The sequence below is a fragment of the Perkinsus marinus genome (genome assembly GCF_000006405.1).
Source record: "Perkinsus marinus ATCC 50983 genomic scaffold scf_1104296966482, whole genome shotgun sequence".
Classification (NCBI taxonomy): Eukaryota; Perkinsozoa; order Perkinsida; family Perkinsidae; genus Perkinsus; species Perkinsus marinus.
In genome coordinates, this window is record NW_003203876.1 from 178,993 (window position 1) to 201,231 (window position 22,239).

Here is a 22,239-nt window from a genome sequence, read left to right on the forward strand (position 1 = left end):
TCATCCGCATCTTTACAAGTAGGGGTTGATCGCCAAGATTCCCTTGTGAACCTGCGACCATAATTTCGTGGCGCGCGGTAAAATCCGAGAAAACTTAATACCTGCTCGTAAGTCTTGGTATAAGTAGAGTCGTCCTTAGGCTCGACGACCAACACCACAGATGCAGCTCTCTTAGTCTGGCAAGCAGTACCTAAAAATACCCCATCCAGGGATCGAACCCACGACCTCTCGCTTACCCAACACCTGCCTCGACGGTACGTATGCGTAGGCGATACCATTCTTCTCGCAATAAGCCGGCACATGGGAAATGACATCGACCGGGTACACGTCAGCGGCCAGTAGTATCATACCCTTTTGACCTACAAATTGCATCATAATTTTCCAACGAGTGTTGAAGAAATATATAATTTCCTCAGCTAAGCTCGGCACACGAATTTCGGCACAGCTATTCAGAAACCAACGAAAAATTCCCAAATTTCTTCTCAGAATTTTCATATTGTCACCAACACATGTAGTTGACCATATGCATATTCCCCCCTACTCACCCTTCCTAACAGCCTTAAGGACCTCAGGCACGCCGCGGCGAATACACTTTGACGTAGCAGCTGATCAGCATCACGCTAGTGACCACACTAACTTAGCATTGATTACCTTTCTTGACTAGCTTCATAGCGCGAGCATTCAACTTGCCTCCCATAAGAGGATCAGCAATAGGAGAGACGTAGAGTGTAGTGCTAGTAGAAGGGGCCTCGCTGTCAGACATAGTAGTATACAACCCAATGAATATGCTGTTGCAGCAGCACCCGAGTTCGAAACCCACCAACGACAAAAACTATTACTGCATATAAGGAGAGAAACAGCAATTCAGAAAAAAGTCAAAGTGCTCAGTGATCAATGTCATCACAGCTGATGGCGCATAAGCTCCCACCTAAGAAAGGTCTGAGCGTGCATGTTGATAACATGCGAAGATATTTCCATACACATACACACATAGTAAGTGATAAAAACTATAAATGCACATCGTGTAACACTTCGCTCCGCTGTGATCGAGATGAAAAAAATCAACCTGGATTTGAGACGTGGCCTTCCTCACGTGTTGAGTCCCATGTGCATCAACTCTCAAGACTGGCATAAGAAGGTGATGCGCGCGGGAATATGCTACTACAGCTTAGAAGTCGCAAGAAAGTTTTCAATTTCCTCTGCAACTCGATTGGCCTCCGCCACAGCGTTCTTACAAACCTGACCAGAACTTACCCCTGCATTTTTCAAAACTAATATGCTACCTGATTCTCCTCAGCGGATTCGTGCGCCTCCGTAAAGTTATTACCAATTATCCGCGCCCCTCGAGCATCATCGCGAGCCTTGGCCGTTATACACGACTAACAGGGTCAAAATATGGGAATTTCTCTTTGAACTCTTTTACGACTACACCGATTCACATTTCATACATCCCGCAAAAAATCATCATCATGTTATAAAGCAAAATAGCTCGAAAATAGCCTCTGCCAAGAATCGAACCCGCGACCATCACAAACAATAACCTTTCCTCCAGTCACCTGCGCAATCTCCTGATTGGTTTCTCCGAACCACCTGAGTAGTGCTGCTACATTCAGTGGGTCTTCGCATTCAGTTCGGAGAACCTAAATTACAAAAACTGCTAAATCAAGCAGAATGTTCGCTCTCCTCAGCTGAGCTCGAAAGTTCTTTACCAGATGAGAATTTTAAGCAGGCATGCGGAAACAACTTGGAAATTCATCAACAGCACACAGCTGGCTATGTGCATATTCTGAGTGGAAATAGCTGACCATCCCGTTGCCGATTTCCAAACCCAACTGACCTTGCATTCATGTGCCCATTGCAGTTCCCTCAGCTCAGCTTGAGATGCCTCATCAGTGAATGCGCACGCAGTGAGATTCTCATAAACCGGACTGAGATCAACGGTTGGAGGCGACTTCAAATATGCTATAGTGCTGGAAACCTAACAAAACCTTGTCCTTCTTTCAGAAATGATGAAAGCTCACCAGCTTAGCAGCTTCGTCAGAGCATGCGTGCCCCGACTCGAAATGTATCGACGCTAGCCTTCGCCATAGACCTCTGATAGCATACCTGATACAGAGTTGCTTGTTCACAATTCTCGATATTTGCAATAATAATCCCATATCATTGGGCATGCTCCAAAAGTCTAGTAAAGAGCGTCGAGGTGCTTTACGAGTCAGACATACATCACCATAGTTATACTAGCTCACTTAGGATAAGAATAGTGTACCAAGTATTACCATTGGAGGAAGGTAGAATAGGTCTTGATGGCTATCAATCTAGTAGAGTCGTTCATCCAGTTCTTACCCATTATAGGAATCTCCTTATCTAAATAAAAGCCACACAATCCCATACCGTAACTGTCCGAAATATGCCATCATTTAAGCAAGTACCACCATGGCCGTCCACACAGGATAAGTTCCCCAACGATTCAAAAATTCGGGGCACATATGCCACAGGTTGCCATAGCTCTACAAGATACCCCATATTCACACAAATTACACCACCAAAATCTACCATCACGATACGATTTGATGCTATACTCCCATCTCAAGAAAAACCATAATCCAATATGATCCACAGCAAGCGCGTTCGAAACGCTACCTGTGAAAACTGCGCGACCCTTAGCGTCCTTCAACTTAGCGTCTTTAGGGTCTGCTGCCTTCAATGCATCACGAGCCTTCACTACTCTGTCCATTATCTCCGGCCGGAACACAGAAAACTGATACCTTAACTGAGTGCATAGTCATAGGCAATCTCTCACTGCTACTTACATAACGCCATCTTTAGGAAGGTTCCGCTGCCTGGATTCGAACTTGGCTTCATTCCGGAAGAGAGAGTACATGTTGTCACTCAGCATCCACCCCGGAGTTATTTCATTAATCGCGGGAGACAAGCCGTTGATATACTCACTCGATTCGTTCACCAGACTAAACGGCAACTAAAATTAACAATTTCATACCACATTTCTTTCACATCCTGCCCAGACCCACCCCTATCGCTTGCGGCAAACAGCTCACTCCAGTAGCAATAAGTGAATAAGGCGCGTCCACCAAATGAAAGGGATACTTTATATTTGAAGCCAGCCCGAAGAACGTGCCCTCGCCTGGCCAGTTCTCCTGGTCGGGCGCCTTCCCAGTGTGGTTCGAACCAACGTTAGCACCATGACCAACATTGCCCCTACCGGCAGGCCAAAAACACGCTATTAGTAGTGCTTGATGATGGAAGCCTACGAAGGGGCCGACCAAAGACGCCGTGACCTCCCCCTGAAGACATTATATAAAATATAGATAATATTCGATACCACACCTCGGCCACTCCAGAGCCCGGCCCGATGATGGAGTCGAACACTTTCCCATGCCGTTCAACGTGGACTGTCGGACAGAGTACTGACCCTTCTACCACACCGAAAGTCGCTACACTGGCGCCTAAAAAGGAAAGAAGAAAGTACAAAATAGTCCCCGCAGTGTCAACATCACTTTTCTGGAGAATAGCAGTGTTAAGACTGCAGTCTTCGACGATGTTGAGCTCAAGTAAGGAAGAGTTGTGAACTCTCGAATTCACAACGCGCACGTGGCGGCCAATATAGCTGCCTTTGATAGAACAACACGATATAACCTAAGTGTCCATACCACTCCTCGAGCGAATCATCATGACCCACCTCAGCGTTCTCATCGATGATCGTCCGCCCTTGCCCAGCATCTTCAACTGCGTCAACGTATGCATCCACGGCCGCATGATATGCATCAGATTCCTTCCTGTTCGAGACCACCTATCACCACATAATTCCTAACCACAGCTCTAAACCAACCTTAGCCGCTATTTCGATAGTAAGCTCAGCGAACTGACGTGTATGGCGACTCCCTGTCTCCTCAGCCAGGGACATACTATGGCCATTACCATATTTACAGTGGGGCTCTGTTGACCCTTCTACCACACTGCAACGCACAAGAACTGCACCTAAAGAGGCACTATAGACACCTATGATGAGTAGGGGTCTACCTCGCCGTACAACAGTATTGGCAACGAGGCCGCAGTCCTTTACTAAAGTGCCGGATTCTACTACCACGTCTTCTAAAAAGCTGTTTATGATCCCACATGGAAGTTGACGGCGACTATCACCAATACTCACCTATACCGTAAAACTCAGAACTGACCACCCAGTTTCGAGTACCTTGGACCCTTCCTCAACTGCAAGTTCAATTCTACCTTGGAATGTACACCCCCTAATCCTGCCAACAGCTAGGGGGGAGTCACCAATCACCATAATTTCGCCCCAGTCCTCAGCAGTACACCCTGAGCCTTGCAGCGCTGCTATCTGAGTACATACCAAGTCGTTCGTTGCTCTCAAGTCATCAAGACCGACCTCATCAACAGTGAGTGGCCGCAGCCTCCTAAGGGTATTGGCCTCCCTCAAGGCTCCAACGAAGGAAGACCTCGTAATGCACTCCTTTACGAAGTCTGCAGGCGTAGATCCACTACTAAAAGAGGCCGCCGCTCTGGTCCTCGATAAAGATGTCATTATAGCAACACCGACAGATCAGGCAAGGTCGGTATATTCCACGGATCATAATCGATCAGATGGGCGCGCGCGATTACAACAAAACCTGAATTTTGAGGCACAATTCTTCGCGCTCGCCATTATGATCGATAACCTAGTAGAAATGATAAGTCGATAACTTCCACAGGCCCCATTGAAAATGCCTCGCGAACCAGGCCGACCTTATCGTGAAGAAGACCCCTCAGGTGGCCCCTCGGGTCACCATAGGCAAGACCATGGTCATGGCGATCTGGAAGAGGCCGCCTTCGACCTTTTTCGCCGTATCCTTTTTCCTGAATCACACGAACACCATCCTGGAGAGCACCACACGGAGTATCTTGCTGAACTGTTGAAGCTTTTGGACAGTAGAGGCCACTCGAGGGAGTTTGAAGAGGTCTTAAAAGAGGTTGAATTTTACCATCCTGGAATCATAGACCACTTGAAACATGATGATGGTCATGACTACGTCCAAGGGCTTTATCGTCGCCACACTGAGGAGCCCTTCGACCCCAGCGAGTGGGAACTAGATAGCGGTGTGGGGGGTGAAGCAGCAACCCACTGGTGGGACAATACGCACAGTCATGAGGACCACCCCTTGAGTGACAGACCAGAATACCACTCTTGGGACCACAGGGCAGAGGATCATTACTGGTGGCATGAGAAGGAGGGCCACCCTTGGGAGGACCATGGTCAACACTGGTCACATCCGAGAGAGGACAATCATTGGTTGCCTAGTGCGGAAGACCATCCCTGGCACCAAGCGCACGATCAACGATACGGTGAGTTTTGCATCCTATCGTGACCCACACTTAGAGAACCAAGCTGAGTTCACAGCGCCACCAAGGAGTTTCCTTTATGACATTCGACCGTCGTATACCGTAGGAGAAATATGCACATGTGTTGCTTATAATTTGGTGAAAAATATGAGGAAATTTGGCGAAATTTTCGATTGCTTTCTGAAAACTTCCGCCTGAGTTCGTATATAAATTACTTTTGGAAACTCCAAAGCTCAGCTGAGGGAAGCGATTGCATATATTCTTCGAACACACCTTTTATCAGATCGACCCTCATCCGAGGCCATGCCCTTTCGGTCCGTTGGCGTCGTCGAGGACGAGGGCAAGAAGGCTCGAGTGAATTCCCGCATCACAGCTTACGATGACAATAACCAAAAACGGGTGGTTTTATCCATGTCGGGTAAATCATCGCGAAGTCTCCATCTCAGAATTCTCCTGGTCTCCCGAGGACCGCGTCTACTGTCGCCAATACCAATCGCATTTCCTCTCTGGACATGGTCAACAGCCCGAGAGTGACCATGAAGCAATCCACGGTGGTTGTGTTCATTGCAATTGTACGTCTATAGCTAGTTGGCAACTTTAGTGTTGCTTCTCAGGTCTTCGCTATAATCGTTCTTATCCGTCGGGTAATCTGCTCCACCTTGAGACTTGTGTATAATCGTTCAGGTGCGTTCGTTGAGCTTTGGCAAAGAGAGAACGTTGAGTCCAGTGTAGGGTGTACTTTCATGTCTACATTGTTGTTGTTACTGTTACCAGTGTCCACATTATCGTGTTACGTTTAGTGAGAAAATATGCACATGGTGATAATATGCGAATTCTGAGGCGATTTTATCGCCTCCTGTACACTTCTACCAAAGTCGTATCATCTATCGTCAAGGGCGCACCACATGACGACGCCGAGCATATTTTCCCATCTAGCTTTGAAGTGGTTTCTCTGACGTCATGATAATGCTACTGTGACTCAATGCCTTCGGTTGCGTTCCTCAATTTACTTATACGAATCGTATACCAAAACATGCGCAACTCGTAGAGCTTAAATCAATGCTCAATGAGGGTCTCCTGTGCTTACTCCTCGGGGCTAGTCAGTCCGTCACAAGTCCTGTCCTTATGGACGCTAGCTACACACTGCAACACCCAATACAGCCTCATGACGCTCTAGTGCTGGTTGATATCGAATGGTCTGTGATATCACCTGTTATAGACGACCCTGAAGTCACCTGTAAATGGCGAGATATTATCACTGGGAATACCACGGAAAACCAAGGCACTATGCTGAGTCACTCGCAAGTGACCTGTTCTTTACCGTTGATCGCTAATGTGGATTTGCTATTGACTGAAATAGTTGCCAACAATGGTCTCTGGTACATACGATATGAAGGGTGGCAATCGCGAGTTCCAAAGACAGTACGCGTATATGATGCAAATCTAACATCCCAATCCATGGTCAACTTTCCTGTGTCCATGCCAAACAGGGCCTTGCCCATAGTAGACAGCGGCTATGGGCTCGAAACCATCCTGGTCGTGTCTGGACCTTTCAAACCCTATGTGGGGCACTGGACGATCGGGTGTGCCTTTCAGCGAATTGCTGGACCTCAGGTTGACGTGCTTGTCGAGGGCCATTTAAACGGCGATTTTACGGAGCTCGAGTGCTTATTACCGTACAATTACAGTCGGTACGAGTACATCCAAAGTCTTCATATTGTCGCTATGCACTCAGAGACAGGGAGTGAGTTGGCCCGTCTGTCCCAAGGGAGTCCACTGCCACTCCTGACTAACGAGGTTTTCACAATTTCGGGTTCCTCGTCTAGATGGGGCCTCGCTGGTGTCGACCTTGAAGTGATGGTTTATGGTCGGAGTTTCCCTATGGAAGATTATGTTGGTCTATTGTGCCACTTTGAAGGACTCGATTACACTCGAGCGGTTCGGATCAATGAAAGCACAATATCGTGTCCGACCCCGGGCCAAGGCCAGTCTCCTGGCGTTGACAGTAGACTGACGATACTGTACGATACGTCAGTGCAACCGGCAGTTAACTGGCGACCTCATGAGGAAGCCTCAACGGTGGTTTATCCAGCCACTAGCTATGACCAGTTTGAGGTACCTCTGGTCACGGCATTCGAACCTTTCTCGAGGTTTCTTTATCCTATGTCGCATAACGACAGTCGGGAAGTGAAACTCACCCATCAGAGGGAGTTGCCTGTTATTATGCTACCACCAAATAGCCTCTGGTGTGAATATTCACCCAGCTTGGGCAGCCCTAATGTTGCCAGAACCGAAGAGAACAAGACAGTGTACTGTCCGGTTCCTACTCTCCACAGTTCGACCAACATCACTGCGATAAGTGTCCACTATAGTATCAACGGAACACATCAGTTCCAACCAAGGGACACCACTGGCAGTGTTTTACGGTTCGATATCGTACCGCGGGCCCAAGTCCTAAGGATAGTCAAGAACAGCTCTGTGGTGCTGCAGATGGCACCACCCTGTGGGCCACCGAAACGATTCGTCGCGGAAGTCGAGGCGCTCAATGTGGTGTCTGGGGAGGACTCTTGTGCGTTGGTCTTGTCGCCGGTTGAGGGCCTCTTGCCTGGACGGCTCACGACCATGCCGAGCGGCACGTACCAGTGCAATGTACCCATTGTGGTCAGTGTGGAACTCGAGCAACGATTGGGGACTTTCCCCGCTAATTCGAGCGATATAATTGCTCATGTGGTTGTTGGCAAACTGGAGAGCATCGATCTGCAAAATGACGAGGTTAGGAATCTCCTGTTGCGGGGAGTAGCAGAAGTTCCCATTAGCATCACTACGAGTAACAACACTGCCGATACGACACCTTTGGCCCTCATTAGCCATGGGGCCCGCCTACTACACGAGAAGTGCGTAGATGGTTCATGGAATATGTGGAAAAGGACCACCGGAAGGCAACTCAGTGGTCAACAACAACAGCAGCAGCGTGACAGGGTCGATTTTGCTGCTAGTCGTCGACGTCTGGTGCATTCGAACTACACAATGCCGATTGAGGAAGCCTCTCTGGATTGGCTGAAGCATAACGTATCCTTGAAGGCTGTCGTGCCGGACTGGAGCTTCCACAACGGTGGTGGAATAGTCGTTCTCACTGGAACATTCGTCCCACCGTCAATTTTCAACTTCTCCGCGATACTAGTCAACTTTGGTCAAGGCGGGCCGCGGGCCTCAGCCACACTGATGAACGAGTCCGCGATCAACTGCACGGTCCCTGCCATGCCGGACAACTTCTTCGACACGGTCCAGTTGAGTGTCACAGTGGTCTTCCTTAGCCCATTCAACAGTACCCATGTTAATATTACAGCCCAAGGGCCGGGTTTGGTATTCAGTTACCTCCCCAATTTAGCCCTGGGCAGTTTGGTTCCTCGGACTGGTCCGCCTGGTGGCCTTACTAATGTCACAATGAGAGTCATGTTTTTCGCCAACTTTTCCACTGGCCTGGAGCGCGATCTTGGTCTGGACTTCGACTGTGCTATAGGGACGTTCAGATCTCCGGCAAGGTTCCGCCTCGCTGACGAATCCAGTCTGGCTGGGTATGCGATGAATAGAACCTACGAGGTGTGGTGCTCAGCCCCCATGGCCGGCCCAAGGCGGGACGTCTGCGTTCAACTGGTCCCACGTTTGGCGAGGTCCATTGAAAACCCTCTCCAACCGTGTAACAACACTATGGGGCGGCATAGGCTAGAATACAACTACTATCGACAGGTGACAACCTCAGAAAATTCCTCGTTGAATACGTCGTCATCAGATGCCTCGAGTGGATAGCCTTTCGCCTGCCGTCGGCCTCTATGAAGGAGGAACCGACGTTGTCGTCTCCGGCAAGAATTTCCCGGATAATACAACATTTCCCGGCTTCCCAGAAGTACTGTGTAAATTCGATATATACATATTCGAGGGCCGCCGCATTGACAACACCTCGGTTGTGTGCGAATCCCCGGCCGTTGTCTATCACTGCAACTCCAGTGCTGTTGGATGCAACAGCAACGACAGTCTCGAAGTGTCTGTGACATTGAGCTTCAACGCAGGTCGAGACTGGAGCTTCACGTAGGGACATGTCCAGGTTGAATCGCTCTACTCCTTGTATTAGCTCAGTGAACTTCACATATGCTCCACGGAGTTCGATAGTATCCCTTTGGCCATCCTTTGGCCCGGCCACTGGAGGCACAAGACTCACCGCGTTAGTCGTCACCAGTGAATTCTTGGTCCGCAACTTTTGTGTCGGCGATCAAGTCATGCCGGTGACCAGCAAGGCCTCGAATGGCAACGCGACTATCACCGAAATCGAAGGCATCGTACCACCACTGCAACGAAATGGTATGAGTACCTGCCGCTTGTAGGCATAAGACCTTACGCCTCAGACACAACGAGAATTAGCACTTGGACAGTCGGAGTTTCCACGATGCAGGATGATGGTCGTTGCTTAGAGAGCTCCAATAACTTCACCTACGTCGACATGTGGAATGTAGAGAGCGTCGAGCCAACCCAGGGAATCTTCCAGAATGTCCACGACTCAGCGGCCCTGTTGGTCACTGGCAACAACTTCTATATGCATTCTGATGCTGTGTAAATGAACCTCTACTCTGTGACAACACCGACAGCTCAGGTGTCGATTCTCGATATCGATGATGGTCAACGCTAGTGCTTTGGGTACTGCTGCCTACAACGTGTCCTGGCGCTATGGTGACTTGTCTAAACGCGCCTTGGCAGTGAGGATCGCATCTGACCTCGAATGGCTATTGCTATAGTCAGGACCTGCTGTCTCAACGAGACTGTGATGTCCAAGTGCCGGCCAGGGTGTTGGACTGGAACCGCCTCATGTGTGGTCCAGAGTTCGGCGTTGACTACATTGATCGGACCATAGCGGCATGTGGAAGTGATCTGTTGGCTGCTGCGTTGTCTTCCGAGACGAGGTTGGTCGAATTCTCATTTACCGTACAGACATAGGCTCAGGTACACCATCGTCCTTTCGTCTCTCAAGATGGCCGTCGCGGTGGCCATGAATGGTGTTGACTACTCCCCGGCGATCACTTACGATGCCGACCAGGCTTGGGGTCTGTTGTATGCGGTTTTCCTAGCACCACAGATCGTCGGTTTTCTACCGGCTAAAGGGCCTGAAGTTGGCGGGTACGGAAGTTTGGTTTTTCCATAGAAAGATGATAACATTTGATATCAGATATCCTATAGTACTGCAAGTCTCTGGATCAACTGCATGGAGAGTCACCAGTTGTCGCTTCCAGCCGGTGGAGGGTGCGCCGAATCAAGTGGGCCACTGGGTTGACGTCCCCGCGACCACCATATCGGACCATGAAGTACGTGGCAGGTTTTCGTCCTTTTGCTTCGAATTGTTGTCGTCTCAGATAAGTTGCATCGCCCCCCTTTGGCATATTGAGGACGGCAATAGAACAGCTGTTGTTAGTATATCGTTGGAGATCTCCGAGACACTGTGGACCAACAGCACTCAATTTACCTACTACAAGTCGCCTAGTATCAAACACATTGATCCTGCTGAAGGCCCACACGAGGGAGGCACCCGTGTTACTGTCTATGGTGAAGGTGAGCTATTTGAAGTCACCAACCTTAGCCTGCTGGTGCTCCATTGTTCAGGTTTCGACTTGTATTTGGTCCGTGATGGTCTTGGATCTGGCATGTCTTGTATCTTCGGGCGCACCGTGGTCACCGCCCACTACCTCTCCCCTACTGAGATTTTCTGTTTTACTCCACCGAGCACAACTGCATCACCAAGTGTCAAAGGTGGACGCTATCACTAGGGTCTGATTGAAGTTGCCATCTTAGGGCAATATGTGAATCTCGACCTGTCCCTCGACTTCGGGCCGACACCTGGTGTCACCAGTGTCACCATGATGCCTTTATATCAGCAGCTGTTCTACTATCGATTCGTTCGTTTTTCTGTCACCAGCGCGAGACCGCTATCAGGACCACGGAGCGGTGGTACACTTGTGGACTTATATTCGGACGCACCCTTTCCGACCACTGACCTCCTTAGCTGTGGTTTTGGAAGACAGCTGGTCGTAGCCCAGCAATTATCCCCGTATCACATCAACTGTATCGCTCCGTCTGTTGGGGCGCCGGGCGTGGTCAACTTGTCACTTTCGGCTGACAATCAGACCCGTTCAGAGCTGACTGTGATTGACAACACGACTTTGACAACCATTCCCTTGCAGTTCACCTATTACTTCGGTGCCACTGTAGCTTCCGTGTCACCATCATTCGGTGGGACTGAAGGAGGCACGCGGGTCCTCTTGCGAGGCTCTCATTTCCTTGACTCCCCTGATCTGTCATGTAAATTCGGCACCACTGTGGTGACTGTGAGAAAATTCATATCCCCCAGTGCTATCGTATGCGAGAGTCCACCTCATCCGGAAGAAACTGTTGTCGTCAGCGTTGCCAACAATGGGAGAGATTTCATAAGCGGAATTGGTAAAGGACTTCATATGTGTGAGTGAATAGTCCCTTCAGGCACTGTGTACGATTACATGGCGTCAAAGCCACAGTTCATTCTCGATCCTTTTCTCGGACCAGTGTCCGGTGACACTCGAGTGACCATCCGAACGGCCGACCCGCTTTCCATACCGCGAAGCATATGGCAAGCGGCCATGAGTACCGCCTTCTGTATTTTCGGGACATTGAGAGTAACAGCAGCAGTAGACGTGGACTCCTCCTCGCTAGTGTGTACATCTCCGCCTACCACTGAGCCTGGCGAAGTCCGTTTGATGGTTTCCCTCAATGGTCACGATATTGAGGACGCGTCACAAGGGTTCCTCTATTATTCTTCACCTAATATTACTCTTGTGGAGCCATCCATGGGCCCACAAGGGCAAGCGACTTACATTACCCTGAGTGGGGGCGGGTTCATTAACACTCATTTTCTCACCGTCATGTTCGGCGGAATCTCGGCTATCGGCGAGAGTATACCGTATAAGACCAGAAAGGCTATGTGGCTGAGCGACTCTCGAATCCAAGTCGAAAGTCCCGAGTTGTCCCCTTCTGGAGAGCTCCGGGTTCCCTTGTATATATCCAACAATGGGCAGAACTTCTCGCCAGATGGTATCGATAGCTGGGACGCTGACGATGATAGTCACGATGACCCAAAATCTTTAAAGTGCGACAAACAGTGTTGGAATATATGTTCGCCTATCTCAGCTGAGTTGTGCGAATTCGGGTAGAAGTGCCCCGAAACTTCCTCAAAATTTCCATATTCTCGCTGGAACATGTAGTGAAGCATGTGCATTTTTCCCCACACTGTTGATATGATACGTTATCACTGATGGAGTCCATTGATAGCTGTTCAGATACTATACGTTCCACTTGCCCGTTGCCGTTTACAGTGTGTCACCGCGAGAGGGCAACATCCACGGAGGTGGGCTGGTCTCGGTAAATGGTGGGCCCTTTGTGAAGACTTCGAATCTCCTTTGCTCTTTTGATTGGGTTCATGTGGACCCTACAGTGGCTCGACCAGTCGTGGTATCGAGCACGCAAGTCCTTTGTCCAGTGCCGGACATGTGGGACGCGAGGACAGCCGATGCTTTGAATCGGCGAGCTAAGATACGCATCACTTTGAACGGCATAGACTGGAGTCTTTCCTACGCGACGTTCACTTTCTACAGTATGAGCCCACCAGGATTCACAACTCACCACACGGGCGAACTGACGTTCACATCGCAAATTCGGTCATGCCCTGCAGGCCACATGTGCGAGGAATTCGGTCTGAGCCACCCGTTGCCCTGCCCTCCAGGAAGCTATCAGCCTAGGGTTGGCAGCAGACAGTGCCTTGAATGTCCTAAGGGATATTATTGCCCTCGTGTGAGGATGGAGAGACCTGTGATTTGCCCAGCTGGATGGGTGTGTGACGAGGAAGGGCTGATGACTCCGTACAAGCGTTGTCCAGCTGGCTTCATTTGCTTAGAAGGAACTGCCACGGGTTCAGAGGCCCCTGTGGTGACCACTCTTGTTGAATCCAATAATCCTAATATCAATACTGCCGGACTGAACGCCCCTAAACTATGCCCGAGAGGACTGCACTGTTATCCGGGTACTCTTGCACTGCGATCGTCCCCGGGCAATTTGAGTACCCCACAACCTTGCTCACAAGGTTTCTTCTGCCCCCCAGGGAGTGCCATGCCTTATGGTGCTGGTGCTTGTCCACCTGGGAAGTACTGTCCTGTCCCTCGCTCAGCTGGGATAGTGTGTAAACCTCGGTTCAGATGTGGACCGATGCCTGGGCAATTCGAACCCACTGAATGTCCTGCGGGGACATTTAATCCCTATCACGGCCAGCACAACTGCACATTGTGTCGTGAGGGAGGCGTATGTCCATTCCCTCTCATGGACCGACCCAAGCCGGCTGAGTGTGGTTATGTGGCTGCGAGAAAAGGAATCAAGTCACACTCTGGAAACGACTTGTGCCCGGCTGGCAGAATATGCAGCTGGGGTGTGGCGACCACCAGCGAACCTAAAATTTGCACGACGATCTCGTATGATTCAGCGGTGAACATTTCTTCCCTTGAGGAGTCGTGCAAGTCTGAGCTCGGACAGGCCTTCGTCCCTCGGGAAAGGGCGCGCCTGGTACGCATAGGCGGGGTCGTTCCTAATACGTGGAATGACTCGTTGGGTCTATGCTGTTGGGACTCTGATAGAGTACTGCAGTTCTTGACTGGCGTTGCCTTGTATTATGAGGGACTCAGAAACCCTCTCATCAATGAGGCTCGAGCAACATGGACGTTGGTTGGAAAAGTACGCCAAGTCAATGCGGAGGACCGTATCAGAGACAGTACAGCTGCTGGTTTTGATGGTCTCGAAATGCTCGCTAATTTCACTGACGACTCTCTACGTCTTTCATGGCGAGTGCATCTAACGAGAGTGCGCCGAAAGATACTTTTGGAGATAGCGCGACAGTACTTTTTCAAAGGACCTGAGCCTTGTCCTAAAGGAACCTTCTGTAACACAGGGACGTGTGCCGATCTCATGACCGTTATTTCTGATTCTGGTCAAACTTATTCGTCACGTAGACGACGGCTCGAGGCTGAAGACATTGCTGGGGTCGACGGTGTCACACGACGAAAGGCCTTGCCAGACTCCGCAATCGAGTACGCCAATATGCCCAAAGCTGATCTTGTACGCATGGAAAAAGACGAACAGGATGAGGCTATTATACAAATCAGAATGCTGACATCTACGGAACGCATCTCTTCATATCCACTCGGAGGAGTTCGACTACTGCAAAGCGACTCTGGAGGAGAACTGCAGACGATTACCCTATCGGGCAATCACCCACTGGCTATTCGTGCTCCTCAGCAGTGCTTAGCTGGCACATATTGCAGTATTCGAGCCAATTCGAGCCTAGGGACAAGTCTGTGCTCAGCGGGTCAGTACTGTCCTTCTGGAGCGTCGGAACCTTTTCCGGCTCCTGAGGGGGAGTTTGTTGGTGAAGTTGCCCGAGTGAGAGGTCGCATGTGCACTCCCGGAAAATTCGCGCCAAACCCGAGCTCTCCGATTTGCTATCCGTGCCCTCCAGGATACAGTTGCCCGAATTTTGGTACGCGCACTCTATTTTTATGTCCGCCCGGGACATTCAGACGGTCGTCGGGTGACGACGTGGCTTCGGTATTTGATGACGAAACACCAGTTGTTGTGGGAGAGTCCGGAGACGCTTTGGAAAGCAGTATTTCCTGCACTCCTTGTGACGTGGGGACGTGGACAGTCCTGAGAGGCACTGAAGATGAGACCGGCTGCGACCCGTGCCCTGCAGGTCGCTTCTGCTTCACCAAGACCGGTAATTTGAGCGAAACTAACCCCTGTCCGGAAGGCTATATATGTGGTGAAGGCACTACGCTAGAGACAGCCTCGAAAATACCTTGTCTCAATGGCTACTACTGCGGGACCGGAACGAGCCCGATCTCAGTGTACGACTCGCTGTGTTTAAAGGAGTTTTATTGTCCTGAAGGAACTACTTACGCCAATCGTTACAACTTTCGTTGTCCGACAGGATTTTACTGTCCTCCTGGAACTGGTTGGAAACCGGACATGGACGTGCCCCTACGCCCCAACTCTGCGTATATCAAGTATAGCGACTTTTTAATCCTGCAAGTCGCGGCTCAGTACTGCTTGAGACAGATCCATGCTGCTGAGTTTAAGCAAATTGAGCTGATCAACGCGGAGAGTCTTAACAATGAGCTGTTGGATGAATTACCCGAAGCTGAGGTTCAGACGCGTTTGTCACAGTGGACCTCATCCATGTCGTTCTGTGTCCAATCCCAAGTGGAATACATTCCTATGCTCGCTGAAGGCGCAGAAGGCGTAGCGAAGTCTCTCTATGAAGATGAGGATTGGCACAGTAGACAACTGCAGGCCTTACAGACCCCATGGAAGGCTCCTTACGAGTACTCTAACAAATGTCTCAACGACACATTCCCTCGAATGAGAAATGGATCAACTTGGGATTGTCTTTGTCACGAAGAAATCAACGACGGTCATCTGATGAGATGCCTCACGAGAGCTGTTGATCCCTACGATGAGCCCTATGGCGCTCCTTTTCGCTACGACATCGATGACGAGCTCAGCAGTACATCTTGTTCACCGTGGCCTGACTGTATCGACTGGTCCAGGGTTTCACAAGACAATAGTGCCCCCGGTCCAGAGGGAGGACCATACTGGGACGACTTCGACCGCCTGGCCGTCTCGTTCATCGACTACGTACGAGATGCATTAGTGAAGGAAATGGAAAGGACAGCTACTGATATTGATGATAACGGTGAGAGTAAACAAAGTATAACTAGATGCCCTTTTGGGACTCTGACTTCTGAAGACGCCGCGTCTGAACTCGCCATGTGTACTAAGCGGAAGTCGATCGTCTCCCTGGAGGACAACGCCGATATTATCGTATCACGCGTGAATCCAGTAGCTATGGCCAATGTGGAATCGATCCCCAGGCCGATACCCGCATCACAGCAAGGCACTATTATCCCCGTTATTGATGACGAAGATGAACGTATAGTCTACAGTCTACCTGCACGAGCAAGCGCGATCATCACGCTTGATTTGAGGCGACTTCCGTCTGGAGTGGAATATGGCAGAGATTGGCGAGTCAGAGTTTTCGTTAATGATAGTCTCCCTCATGATTTCGACGATTCTCAAATGTGCGAGGAAATCTGGTCTAGATGGTATTCGGACAAAGAGGTCTACTTTGACAGCTTGCCCGATGTCCGGGAGGATAATCTACGGAATCATAATTGCACTATGGCGGACATGCCTATTGCTCTCGAGAGATTTATGATGGCGTCTGGCAGTCTCTGTCCGAGCATAACAGACCCATTCTGTATCGGCTTTGGCTTTACTCAGTCGATCTCAACGACTGCCTGCAGGGGCGTACAAGATTCAGCAGGTCAGCCGAAAGTCATTGAACTGTCCCTTCACGCCATGGTAGACATCCAGTTCCGAATTGAAGTGCAGATCCTCAATGGTATGGTTATGGCTGATAGATTCAGCTACATACAAACTGCCTCAGTAGAGGTCCTTGAGCCCTCTAGGAATCTACTGGGAACGACCAATGCGTTTGTGGTAGAGCTACGTCATGATAGCGGCGTGGCCTTGCCGTTCAATACCCCCCTGGCGGCTCTTAATCGCCTCACAACAGATCTCGATGTCAAGTATGATGAGCTTAGCAGACAGTCGACAGTATCAGGCGTGGTAGCATCATCACAACGCGGCGTCCTTAGTAAAGCCACGTTGTCTTGGTTACCGAGGGACAGCAATCTGACCAACTGTATGAGGCATCCTGCTGACTACGACGAATATCTTTGGGCTGGTTCCTACTTCACCAATAAGAGGAAAACTGTGTGGATGTCGCACTTGCCATTTTTCTCGAATTGTCGCGGCTTTGGACGAGTGATTCCACTATGGCAAGTTGTGGAACAAGGAAAGAACTGCCGGATCGTGGCTGAGGAGGACACTGTAGGGCTCAGCTCGAAATGCCCACCTAACTTGGGGTATCTCGCCAGGTTGTCATCGACCGGCTCAGCTTTGGTGCACTCCCTAGTGGCGACTCCTGTGGACCTAGCAATGATGCTGCCACCGGACCCGTCGAGCTGTCTTGTGTAATGGATGAGATACCCAATGAGAAGCTCTTCTTGCCTCGATGGTTTGAAGGCCGCTCGGGTAGCCGCCAAGCAGTCTCATAGGGACAGAAACGATCAAGTCAGGGACAATACTTTTCTATATATCCCGACGAGCTTTAACTCCTGTCGAATACGCGTCCATTGAAGAGCCATCAGCTGTAAGACTCAAAAGTAATAGAAATTGAGATCATACTGATTCTAGGATGCCGTTCCTGTGGTGCTGATACGGGGCGCGAATTCGGATGGAAAACTGATGAAAGTCGTATCGTTAAGCCTCAAGTACTGGCAGAAAACCTCCAAAGAGAAAGTGATTAACAAGGGGTAAAATTAAAGGAGCTTTTACTAGTAGGTTCTCATCAAGGCGGAAGTGGAGTATTCGGAGTTCGATGATCCAACAGCACAGCAAATGAGCGGCGAGGCCCTTTGGGAATACACGTTAAAGATACAATGGGAGGGGATGAGCCATATCGGAGTAGGCTAGATCACTGAAAAACAGTGTTGAGAAAAATATTTGTTCACCTCCCTCAGGAGTTTTCTCATTAGCTATAGAGTCTAGGGTAGAAGTGTGCAGATGTCAACGGAAATTTACCAAAATTTCCTTGAAAAAATTCCTAATTGTGACCAGCACATGTATATTTTCCTATACATGTTGGGCTCAATGTGGTTTGTGTGTTAGGTTATGAACACCTTTGCTTTTCCTGGAGATTTCTACGTTCTAATATTCTTCGCAACCTCAGTGCTCCTGTTAGCAGTGATGGCCTTGTTTTGGGCTTACAACTGGACTTTCAGCTCGATAAAATTCCCTCCTAAGGTAAATCATCATCATCAGGAAAACATGAGCTCTTCAGTTTTCAGCTGACCGACTCGCGTTATGTAAGACTTATCTGCCAACCTGCGTTCAAAGGGGCGGTGCTTGCCGCATTGCCGTGCTTGCCGATACTCATGCTACTTATAATGTTCATTCGAGGCACCGTTGGAGCCTTTTCACTTCCTTTTTTTGAGTGTGCTGAGGGAACTGCACTCGAAAACTGCCGAATTGGTATTTTCGATGGTTTCACCACCAGCTGGAATGGAGAAACCAAGGTGTCCATTTCGGACCTAATCTGTATCTTAGTAACGTGAACCTCAGGATACAGCGACAACGGCACAGCAAAGACGCCGAGCTAGATCAGGAGTAGTTCTACTCGCTGTGGGAGCGTATATAACAATTCAAAGCGTTAAGGCAAGTATTTGCCGTTGGGACAGAATTTGGATTTATCACATTGATAAATAGCATGTGAGTTTGACCGTTGGCAGTCGCTAAGAACTGAACAGTCATGCATATCTGGATTTTCGAGCGGGCTTCAATTTTCAATTTGAAGGTACAACTATGGACTGCGGAAGGCTTCTGAAACGGTGTCAATGAATTTACATTGTTATTATGTTGATATTATTCACAGTTGACTTTCTCAAAAATTGAGGGGTTGAAAATATTACTTTGCATAACGGTTTGGTTCGTACTGGAGTTTCACCCTAGTGATATAAAAAAACATATTTCACGACTACTGCATATCACCGCGAATATCGCGTTTTTCACCGAGTTTTACGACGCCACTTCACGTAAAACGGGTAAAGCTCCATTGTTATCATGTTGATATTACTCAAAGCTGACTTTCGAACTCTCAGAAATTGAAGGTGTTGAAAATATTACTTTGCGTAACGGTGTAGAGTAACTAGACCAGATCATTCAGTAGGAGTTATATTGTGTGACTAGTGCTCAATGTGGTTCTGTACTTCGCGAGTCGGTGATATACGTTCTGTCAGGCATTCCTTCCTCCGGCTGAGTCTAAATTCTACGCGGATGAATCGAATGAAGAAGGTGAGCAGTGTGTGGGAAAATGCACAAAAGAAAAATCCTGGGAAAATTTCCGGAAAAGTTTTTGTTGGTTTTTGTATACTCCTATTTGTGGTGAGGAAAACCTTGAATTGAGCCGAGAAGAGAAAACGTATACTCCAATACCGTTAAGAATGTTTTCTTTCGGACGTCAACTTTTTTGATTTCCATGAAAAAAACGGACACACAGTATGTCTGAACTTGTTCGTGAAAAGCGAAGAGAATCTTTTCATCGCTCATGAAAAAGCCAGTTTTCAGAAGGGAATTATTTATGTAAACATTGCGTTTCTTGGATAACCAATTTTTTACACTTTTCATCTCAGATTTTGACGATTTCGATGAGCTCGTCGGTGATGATTATGAAAATGTAGGGCGCAAAAGGAGACTTGAAGACAGCGAACTGCGTAACGCTCTAGTGTTGAATGCCGCAGTGATTTTCTTACGGTCCGTAAACCATCCGAGGGAATGGAGAAGGAGAAGGACAATAATAATGCTATTAAGCTCAAGCAACGAACCGTGCGACATTAATAGTGTTTTTACGAACAAGTCGTCCTTATCCGCCACAATACGAGGCATTGAATGCGAATACTCTCATATTTCCGGCAATCGAATAATCTATGGGCAATATCATCAACAACAATCATCAGCCATGCCACAGTGATGGTTTTTTACTTACTTCAGCTTCTGATGAGCCTATTTTCATACCGCACATTTGGAAGCGAACGTGCTCCGCTCTGATGCAATTTACAATGGCGGTGGTGGCGCTGATTGTACTTCAATTTTCCTTCTCGGAATTTTTCATGAACAACCTCTGGCTGATGCTGTTGGGACTGTATATTCTCAGTGAGTCCCTAGGAGCCATCCACATGATTTTGGACCGTTTTGGCGCAGGTATAATCGTTGAAGTCGTCCTGAACACACTCGTGGCTGAGAGACTACTGTTAGTACCTGCTGTTAACGTGCTAAGACTGTCGTCTTCGCTTGCAGTGTTGGCCAGCAAGGATTTCTTCACTTTTATATTAACCCAGTTCGTTGTAAGCGTTCTTCTGCGATCATTCAAGTCTGGCAAAAATGGCAATTCGGACTTGCACTTGGTCGAGGAATGCTGTTGTTTATTACTACTACCAGTGACGTTACCATAACTGGCTGTGCTTTGCATGCCTACAGCAGTTGACTCTGGTGTTGTTCGCTAATCTGATACCCCCAAATGATTCAGTTATTTGTAAAGAATATTCGATATATACTCGATCGCCTCAGCTGAGCTCAGGAAGTTGATATATGAATTTGGGTAGAAGTGTTTACAAACCAACAAGATCCTCACAAAAATCTCCTCAAAATTTTCTTATTGTCAACTACATATGTTGGTGACGAATATTTTGCATATTTCCCTCCACACTGCATAGAGCAGCCGCCCATGGCATCAGGTCCTGGCCGTCCAGACTGTTGATCGTATGTACATATCACCAAACAAGGGACGCTTACTGAACCAACTATATATTCTCATCACTTCCGTTGTCGAGGCGATTATGTGGTTGTTGAAAGGCGGTGATAGGGGCGATATTCAGGCGAGGCTGCGGCCTAAAGGTGCCTTTTTTGAAACCAATGCCGTGAAATAGTAGCAGATACGACCTCGTTAGTCACCGAGGAGTTCCTTATTGATGCTTTGGGAAAGCCCATGGAGATGGAGGAAAACGGCAATCGTGAAGTGACCGATGAGAAAAAGTCCGTGGAGGAGACTGTTGAAGAATATGATACGCGTGTGGAAGATATGATAGGATTTTTAGCAGGGTATGGTGTAAATCAAAAAAGCGTGAATAAGTGCTTTAGGTACTCTTCTGACCTGGTGGACACTTTCTTATCACCTGTCTCCATTTTCCTCTGTTACTCTCTTTACGACGAGAGTCAAGTCCTGGGAAAGTAGGCGTTGAGTGGACGTCGCGCGTCAGCAGTGCATGGTCTCAGTTATAATATAGCATCAGAGCAAACGTCGTATTATATTGGCTTTACGTTGATACTCACAGTCACTCGTCTGGTCTCTGACATTCTATGTTTGAATTCACTGGAGTTGTTCCAAGGCTGGAAGCTGTTGGATTACTTCAAGTTGGAAGTTTATGCAACTTTACCAGCTGCAAATACTTTATAGCAGATATTGTCATTATCGGTTCTCCTCGCGGCCTCATCGGTGGAAGGGCAAAGGAGAGCCTCTTGACGACTCTGTGGCGCCTCACTTGAGGAGTTTGGATTTGATGTGTTTTTCCGAGCAGTATTATTTCTGCTGTTTCCTCAGCGGCTTAGGTTGGCATGCTGTAGGGCATTCCTGATGAGAGTGTTCATCAAATATAGGTATGATTATATGGATTATTGGTATGCAAATAATTCTGACGGCTCGTTGGAATATATTCGACGATCCCGCGTCTTCAATAGTATTTGTGCTGAGCATAGCTGCATGTAGGCTAGGCCAGGCAGCTACTATCACCACAGCGGACTACCTTCAACTGTGGCAAGTCTGTGGCTCATAGTGTATTAGTGAATTACCAACACCAGGTGAAGGAATCTTTAGTGAAGCATTCAACAGCGACAGTGGCGAGCTTGACAGCTGCTGCCACCCGAAAGGAAGGACAGGTTACGCCCGATGCACGGGTGACGATATCAGCACCACCAGGGTCGGCACTGGCTTGTTGGGTGGGATCTCTAGAGTAGATTATCAATAATAATACTGTTCTTTGCCTCTAAGCCCGAGCCTAGCCCAACAGAGACGCATGCTTCTAATTTGGAACGATATCGTCTAGCATTCCTAAAGGAAAACAAACTGTGGCTTCAGCATTCCTTTGATGAGATTCT

The 22,239-nt window shown here is 48.6% G+C and overlaps 6 protein-coding genes across 6 annotated transcripts in view; 4 read left to right on the forward strand and 2 right to left on the reverse strand.

The window, feature by feature from the left end:
• Positions 1-763, reverse strand: part of Pmar_PMAR028314 (ribosomal protein, putative) — a gene marked incomplete at both ends in the record, with an annotated part of 884 nt that extends 121 nt beyond the window's left edge. The window contains 4 exons of the mRNA XM_002769098.1: positions 1-190; positions 237-359; positions 546-605; positions 652-763. Of these exons, the coding sequence (XP_002769144.1) occupies positions 1-190; positions 237-359; positions 546-605; positions 652-763 (485 nt within the window). The remainder of the gene's footprint in view (positions 191-236; positions 360-545; positions 606-651) is intronic.
• Positions 764-843: 80 nt separating this feature from the next.
• Positions 844-4,558, reverse strand: Pmar_PMAR028315 (conserved hypothetical protein; the record flags this gene model as incomplete). Its single annotated transcript, XM_002769099.1, has 17 exons — positions 844-928; positions 1,166-1,239; positions 1,284-1,379; positions 1,557-1,640; positions 1,838-1,978; positions 2,022-2,106; positions 2,277-2,364; positions 2,641-2,765; positions 2,811-2,977; positions 3,030-3,302; positions 3,346-3,464; positions 3,516-3,654; positions 3,698-3,808; positions 3,848-3,996; positions 4,039-4,168; positions 4,211-4,354; positions 4,403-4,558. 17 exons carry the CDS (start codon positions 4,556-4,558, stop codon positions 901-903), a joined length of 2,109 nt encoding a protein of 702 aa, XP_002769145.1. The 3' UTR covers positions 844-900.
• Positions 4,559-8,379: 3,821 nt separating this feature from the next.
• Pmar_PMAR028316 (hypothetical protein) lies at positions 8,380-9,032 on the forward strand (the record flags this gene model as incomplete). Its single annotated transcript, XM_002769100.1, has 2 exons — positions 8,380-8,927; positions 8,966-9,032. 2 exons carry the CDS (start codon positions 8,380-8,382, stop codon positions 9,030-9,032), a joined length of 615 nt encoding a protein of 204 aa, XP_002769146.1.
• Positions 9,033-9,793: 761 nt separating this feature from the next.
• Pmar_PMAR028317 (hypothetical protein) lies at positions 9,794-9,961 on the forward strand (the record flags this gene model as incomplete). Its single annotated transcript, XM_002769101.1, has 1 exon — positions 9,794-9,961. One exon carries the CDS (start codon positions 9,794-9,796, stop codon positions 9,959-9,961), a length of 168 nt encoding a protein of 55 aa, XP_002769147.1.
• A 55-nt stretch (positions 9,962-10,016) lies between these two features.
• On the forward strand, positions 10,017-18,006 carry Pmar_PMAR028318 (plexin, putative; the record flags this gene model as incomplete). Its single annotated transcript, XM_002769102.1, has 10 exons — positions 10,017-10,100; positions 10,144-10,304; positions 10,345-10,518; positions 10,568-10,703; positions 10,752-10,947; positions 10,999-11,145; positions 11,872-12,514; positions 12,705-17,361; positions 17,728-17,832; positions 17,875-18,006. 10 exons carry the CDS (start codon positions 10,017-10,019, stop codon positions 18,004-18,006), a joined length of 6,435 nt encoding a protein of 2,144 aa, XP_002769148.1.
• A 2,108-nt stretch (positions 18,007-20,114) lies between these two features.
• Pmar_PMAR028319 (hypothetical protein) lies at positions 20,115-21,541 on the forward strand (the record flags this gene model as incomplete). The annotated part of the gene is made up of 6 exons (XM_002769103.1): positions 20,115-20,241; positions 20,290-20,432; positions 20,823-20,982; positions 21,021-21,186; positions 21,226-21,315; positions 21,361-21,541. Exons 1-6 carry the CDS (start codon positions 20,136-20,138, stop codon positions 21,539-21,541), a joined length of 846 nt encoding a protein of 281 aa, XP_002769149.1. The 5' UTR covers positions 20,115-20,135.
• Between the last annotated feature and the right edge of the window lie 698 nt (positions 21,542-22,239).